Source organism: Penaeus vannamei, chromosome 23 (assembly GCF_042767895.1).
Source record: "Penaeus vannamei isolate JL-2024 chromosome 23, ASM4276789v1, whole genome shotgun sequence".
Taxonomy (NCBI): domain Eukaryota; kingdom Metazoa; phylum Arthropoda; class Malacostraca; order Decapoda; family Penaeidae; genus Penaeus; species Penaeus vannamei.
In genome coordinates this window covers 10,039,277-10,046,776 of record NC_091571.1, presented here as the reverse complement: position 1 = coordinate 10,046,776, position 7,500 = coordinate 10,039,277, and the positions used below count along the sequence as shown (strand labels likewise).

At 36.9% G+C, this 7,500-nt stretch overlaps 1 protein-coding gene across 1 annotated transcript in view; it reads right to left on the bottom strand.

The window, feature by feature from the left end:
* Positions 1 to 680: 680 nt before the first annotated feature.
* LOC138865920 (uncharacterized) overlaps positions 681 to 7,500 on the bottom strand; it is an 8,282-nt gene continuing 1,462 nt past the window's right edge. Inside the window, exons 3-9 of the mRNA XM_070137404.1 lie at positions 7,229 to 7,362; positions 5,191 to 5,364; positions 4,422 to 4,932; positions 3,378 to 3,522; positions 1,991 to 2,134; positions 1,485 to 1,594; positions 681 to 959 (exon numbers count right to left, since the gene is read on the bottom strand). Coding sequence (XP_069993505.1) covers positions 826 to 959; positions 1,485 to 1,594; positions 1,991 to 2,134; positions 3,378 to 3,522; positions 4,422 to 4,932; positions 5,191 to 5,364; positions 7,229 to 7,362 — 1,352 coding nt within the window. The 3' untranslated portion in view covers positions 681 to 825. The remainder of the gene's footprint in view (positions 960 to 1,484; positions 1,595 to 1,990; positions 2,135 to 3,377; positions 3,523 to 4,421; positions 4,933 to 5,190; positions 5,365 to 7,228; positions 7,363 to 7,500) is intronic.

Below are 7,500 nucleotides of genomic sequence, written 5' to 3'. Positions count from 1 at the left end.
GTAAATATATATATATATATATATATATATATATATATATATATATATATATATATATATATATATATATATATATATACATATATATCGTGTACGTAAAGGTAATCCGGTGTAATGGTTCAGTTTAGGAAATATTTAACTCATGCAATGCTAAACAAGGCCGACATTGAGTCAGACGCATCAGTCTGGGACTCGATCCGAGACCTACTTAGCCTTCGATTTACCAGTCTATCAACATGATATGGAGGAGCGAGAGAGAGATAGAGAGAGACAAGAAAAAAGCTATTAACGCATTATTTGTCTCTTTTTCTCTTATAAATTTCATACTAAATACTGCCCGGTAGCTATAAACGCATTATTTGTCTCTTTTTGTCTTATAGATTTCAATATAAATAGTACCCGGTACTGCCCAGTATCGGGTGGGACCCCCTTGTATCCTTGTATGTATTTTCAAGTACACATAATCATTCACCACACTTAGGGAAATAATTCTTTGAAATTAAATTTGACATTCTTGATATATTCACATAAATATCAGCCTTTACTCATATCCATGTTTTTCATTGTAATAAAATCCAGCCATGCTATACATGTACGTATATATTTTTTATTCTTGACATTACAATGCTGTTATTCGTTAGACGGCATCAAAATCTATATACTCTCAGTAAGACCACCATATGAATTGACTTTATCATATAATGTTATTCATTTAATCACAGAAATTCACTATGCAAGTGCATATGATTTAACACAGCAACTGAACCAAAAAAGATCTGAATACCACTCGTCTGAACGATACTCATGCAGTCGTTCTCATTCTGTTCACCCTTCAGAACAGCAATATTGTTCACGGCTCGCAATGTAGGGGTTGCAGAGGAGGTTGAGCAGCATCTGGATCTCGTCAGCGTTCGTCTCGTAAGACGAGTGATGTGCATCTCGGCAGTTCCACCATTTCCCTGAAGAAAAACCATTATTAAAAGATAGAGTGTGATGTATTAAACGTATAAAATTACAATGGTATATGTTAGTAGTAAAAAAAGGGGATGCAGATGCCATTTTATTGAATTTATATATTTGATGAATGTTTGATGAAAAGTAAGATTATACTGATAATGGCAGTGTATTGTTATCAAGTATTTTGTGTGGATAGTTTGGTGTCACTTTTTTATGTGTTTGTTATTAAGTGAAGTTTATGGTACACTAACTGATCAGTTAACAATTTATGAATATCGTTTTGTTCAGTATCGTCACACCTTTAGAGATATGATGGGGTAAGATCGTGATTGTGAATATTGTGTACATTATTTTTGCTTAAATGATTAGAGCAATAAGGGGAAAAAATAACGTCAACATTACATAACATATGCTCCTCTTGTACGGAATTGTCGGAGTAACATCAGTTGCCACACAGTCTTTAACGACAAAAAGACGACTAAAAGGCTGATCATACCGACAAAAGATAAAGAAAACCATGCCCTTACCAGTGTAATACTTGGCATCGACCTCTCCAGCCTTCCTAAGGTCGAGGCACTCCTTTAAGTTGGCGATGTTGAATGGCACTGTCGAGTCCCACTGCCACATCCCGGTGTCTCTGCGGTTGAAAAGGCGGACCTTCCAGTTTGTTTGATTTGTGAAATTTTGTTATGATAAGACGCAGAACCTCGTCACCCAACGTACAGACTTCCCTTTTCTACTTGATATAGTTTAAACAAGGGAGTCTGAGGCTAAAGCAGAACCTTTTGTGAACAGACAAGTCTAAAACAAGTGAATTCCAAGACTAAACCAGGACCACTTATAAACAAAGGAGTCCCAGTCGTTACACAGAGCCATCTATGAACGAACGGAACTACTAATGAACAGGGGAGTCTCAGACATAAAACCAAAGACTATAAACGAAGACTATATATCGCATACAGTCTTTGCATAGAACAGGCTAACCACTGAACACTCCTGGACACTAACGAACGCCACAGACACAGACTTTTACCTTAGTGACGTCCGCCAGAGCCAATTATCCATGAAAGGAATTCCGTCTCGAAACTGATTCATGGAGAGCACTTGTTCCCAGTACTTCCTCACTTCGGTCTCCCACGGCGTGTGGTCTTCCGTCTCGAAGTTGAACCACCTGTATCTGATGGCGGAGCAGATCAAAGGATATTTATGTTTACTTCCTAAAGATTATGCTTTAGTAGGAGAGTGACAAGAGTGGTGATTCTCAAGTGGGTCGTGATTAGCCCCCAAGCGTGTCGTGTTTATAAGGGGATAAGATTTTTCGCTGAGAATAGTGTGTTGGTGATATCAATCGTGTTGTATTTTGCAGATGTTTGTTTCTTGGCTTTGGAGTGTCTGCCTATTCAATCTGAAACATCGGGAAAGTGTGACAAATAAACTTAACTTAACCTAAAGACATCCACTGCTTACAGCTTACTAAGCTTTCGTATAGAATAATTCACATAAGGTTGTAAATAAATATGATATGCACAATGCACTCGTATTCCACTAAAGAATTGAGAGAGAGAGAGAGAGAGAGAGAGAGAGAGAGATAGAGATAGATAGATAGATAGATAGAGAGAGAGAGAGAGAGAGAGAGAGAGAGAGAGAGAGAGTAGTTGGCAGAGATGTGGACAGATAGATAGATAGAAAGAGAGAGATAAAGCGATTGAGTGATGGATATCAAGTCCAAAGAAATATAGAAAAATCAATGAAAAGAAGAAAGAAAAACACAGCAGTCGCGTAGTTATGGCTTTCTTTAAATCCCAACACAGATTAACTTGCAAACACCACAACCAAAGCTTTAACAGCAGATGCATTCCCACGCACGATCCTGAGGAAGAGAGTCAGCGGCAGTTTGATGCAGGATCGAGATCACAAGAGACGAAGGAAGAAGATTATTAAGAAGGAAGACGAAGGAAGAATTACAAGAGACGAAGGAAGTTCGTGTTGCTGGAGACGAAGGAAGAAGATTATTAAGAAGGAAGACGAAGGAAGAATTACAAGAGACGAAGGAAGTTTGTGTTGCTTGAGACGAAGGAAGAAGATTATTAAGAAGGAAGACGAAGGAAGAATTACAAGAGACGAAGGAAGTTTGTGTTGCTTGAGAACTTTTGGATCAATTCCGGGGCATGAGTAGATATTTTAACCACATTCATTGTCAAATTTCCTTGATTCCTTTTGTAAAATGACTGTAACGAAAAGTACTTTCCTTAAAGAAGTAAAACAAAGACATGAATATCCACCCTGAAGAAAAATAAATAAACCAGTGACAGGACCTCAAGAACCTCACCCTCATTCCCTTATCCACAGCAACCTCCCTAATCCTCACAGACTCACACCTCATCCCTTAACTTCTCCCTGACACCTATCCCGTGGCTCACCGGCTCTGATGCCACCAGAGGACGTGGGTTCTGGCAGCCAGGCGGGCGAGAGGAGCCACCAAGGGCCCCAGGAGGTGGTGGGCGTCTGTGTAAGGGACCAGTTCGTTGACGTCCTCCTTCTCGAGCAGGAACCACTTGCCGAGGCCTGGGGTTGAGATTCTTCGCTGAGGAGTGTGTGTTGGTGATACGAATCGTGTTGTATTGATAGTATTGCGTATTGGTGAATAGTAATGTATTAATGCACACACACACACACAAATATACATACATACATACATACATACATACATATATATATATATATATATATATATATATATATATATATATATATATATATATATATATATATATATATCTGTGTGTGTGTGTGTGCGCCTAATTGATTATATTATGTGTTGTTTTGTTAGTCTTGTCTATTGCTGGGTAGTATTTTATCAATAGGATTGTGTAGTGATGATATTAACTGTGTTGTGTTGATAGTATTGTTTACTGATGATAGGGATAAGAATGTAACAAGAGTATTGTTAATAATAGGACTGTATGACTAGTATTGTGTACTGATGATATTAATAGTGTTGTATTACTAAAACTGCATTGGTCAAATGTGTTGTATTAATAGGACTCTGTATTGATAAGTTTTGTATTAATAGTATTGTTTATGATATTAATATAATTGTATTAATGGTACTGCGTACTGATAGTAATGATATCAATGTTGAGGGTTGTGCATTGATGATATTGATTGTATATTGATAGCATCGTGTATTGATTACAATAGTATCATATTAAACGTACTGTGTATTGATATTTATAATAGTCACGCCTATAAGACCATCAAAATGTATGACAGAGAATGACCTTATTTCAAATATAATAATTACCGTAATTCACCCACATTAATTCCAATAACTCATAATGAGAACACTTAATAAGAAACAATTATCAATATATTATAAATAGATAAATATATATGGTTTTAACACTAAATAAGAAACAATTAATAATTTATTATAAATAGATAAATAGATTTTTTTAACTGACCAAAAACAATGATGTCAGGAATGACCTCTTGCTCCGCCCACTCCTTCAGCCTGACGACCTCGATTCGCTCCTTCGCTGTCGGAGGCATGACCTGTGAGGCCAAAGGAGCCCACACCAAGGTCACCCTCAGGTCGTAGGATTCGAGAGGGACCTCCGAGTCGTGGAGGCCGAAGATGGAGAAGTCGACGTGCATCTTCCCCGAAAACTCGAAGGCCTTGAAGATGTCGTCGGTTCGAGTCTCTCCTGAAGAAGGTTTCTGAGTCTCTCCTGAAGAAGGTTTCTGAGTCTCTCCTGAAGAAGGTGCCTGAGTCTCTCCTGAAGAACGTTTCCGAGTCTCTCCTGAAGAAGGTGCGTGCGGGGTGAGGTTGGGGATGTCTCCTGCGGGGTCCTTGGCTCCTTCGCTCGCCTCTCGTCCTCCTCCTTGAGGCCCTCGACGTCGTCCGAAGATGTCAAAGGTCAAAGGTCGATGGTTATGGTAGTACATCGTGACGATGAAGTCTTCCCGAGAAACCTGATGAGTAGAGATAAAAAAAATCATGATTATAACATTTTGATAATGACTATGATGATAATAATAGCAATAATGATAAAGATAATAATGATAATGATGATAACAATAATGATAATAATATTAATAATAATAGTAATAACAATGATGATAATAATGATGATATAAGAACAACAACGACAACAACAATAACAACAAAACAATAACAATACTTGTAAAAGCAATGCCAATTCCGTCGATGACAGTGCATCTCTGTCTCACCTGCATGTCGCCAAGGAAGAACGTATACTCAAGGTCCTGCGGCAGAAAGGACAAGATCGAGTGAACTTTCTGTCTGCAGTTGGAGTCTCCCACGAAGGCGACCCACGTGCTTTGACCCCGGGATGACCTAGCTCGGCTGCAGGATCCGAGGTCATGCGGGTCATACTGGCGGATCTGTAGATTGGAAAAAAAATGAATGGGAAGGAAAAGACAGAGTATGAGGAGAATTATATGTATATATGTATTTATGTGTAAATATGAAATGAATATATAGATATATAGATATACATTCATATATACATGTATATATATGCATATATGTGTGTGTGTGTGTGTGTGCGTGTGTGTGTGTGTGTGTGTGTGTGTGTGTGTGTGTGTGTGTGCGTGTGTGTGTGCGTGTGTGTGTGTATTTACATATCTTTCACTTCTATAATCCCGAAATTAAAATAAAAACAGAAACTACGCTCTTACGTCATCATCCCAAGACCTGAACAGAAACTCCGCAAGCGAAACAGATCCACACGTTCCCATTCACTCAGGACGCCCTCTGACCTTCCAAGGAACGCAGGGTACACTTCCATTCATGAGACCGAGGCGCGTGCCCGGATCATCACAGTTATCGTTATCATCCTCATTATCATTATTATTATTATTATTATTATTATTATTATTATTATTATTATTGTTATTATTATCATCATTATCATTATTATTAGTAGTAGTAGTATTATGGTCACTATTATTACTATTACTATTATTATTATTATTATCATTATCATTATTATTATTAGTAATATGATTACTATTATTACTATTATTATTATTATTACTATTATTATTATTATCATTATTACCCCCGCCAAGGAGGTTAGGTTTCTGGTAGCGTTTGTCTGTTTGTTTGTCAGCAGAATAACTCAAAAAGTTATGATTTTTTTTACTTTGTGTACCTTAGCCTGGCTTAAATGTCATTAGATTTTGATGATCATTATCCGTATCCAGGATTTTTTCAAGTGCATCAGTTACCTCTGTTGCACTGACACTAAGGATAAGTGTGCTTGAGAAAAGGGTGATTTTAATGTAATTCTTTAAGTGTGATTTTTTTTTTTTTTTTTTTTTCAGCGACCCTATTGCCTTGACGGAGGTTTGTGCTCTCTGGCTGCTTCCAAGTCCCATTATTATCATTATCCTTATTCTTATCATTGCTACCATTATCATTATCATTATCTTTATCATTGCTACCATTATCATTATCATTATTGTTATCATTGCATTCATTATTATCATTATCATTACTATCATTATCATTATTATAATTTCTATCAATATCATTATCATTGCTATCATCATCATTATTATCATTGCTATCATTATCATTGCTATCATCATTATCATTGCTATCATAATCATTGCTATCATTATCAATATTATCATTATCAGCATCATTATTGTTATCAATGATATCATTATCATTAATATAATCATTAATGTTGTTGTTATTATCATCACCATCATCATCAACATCGTTATTGCCATTATTGCTACTCCTACTATTGCTAGAAGTAGCAATAGTACTAGTAGTACCAAAAGCCATAGCAATCAATATCGCCATCGTTACCACATCACTCACACAAACCTTCTAACACACTGGTTCACAACCTTTTTTTACGGCCGCTCCCTCACAAAATAAAATATTCTTTTTCATTTTTTAATATGTTAACAAGAATATAACACATGGACAAGAAGACATGTCCCAGATTATTTTAATAGACTTTACAAAAAATAATCCCTTGCTTGAAATATTTTCATGTAAAAATCAAAGAACTTTTTTAAAACGTTTATATAAAATTTCAATTCAATGGCTCTTTGCTTCCTGTTTCTTGATTATGAATAATAGATAGATTAAAAGCTTATCTTCAAGATGGACACTTCTCGCACCCTTTCGAATGCTATCTGGCACCCTCGTTGGGAAACCCCGTTATAACACCACCAACCACAACACTAATAAACAAATAAATACAATGGCACTTTGCAACCCGACCTTGCAAGGCACGTAAGGGACCTCGCCGCCCATGAGGTCAAGCCGGGTCCCGCGGAAGAAGGTCGTTTCTCCAGTGCCTTCTGAGCGGGTCATGAGCGAGGGCAGCTTGCGGGCGAGAGAGGCGTAAGGGCCATCTGCGGGGAGGAAGGGTCGCCTTTGTTGTTTGTTATCATTTTAATTTTTATAGTTATTATCATTATCATTAGCAGTAGTAGTAGTATCATTATTATTATCATATCATTATCATATCATCATTATCATTATCATCATTA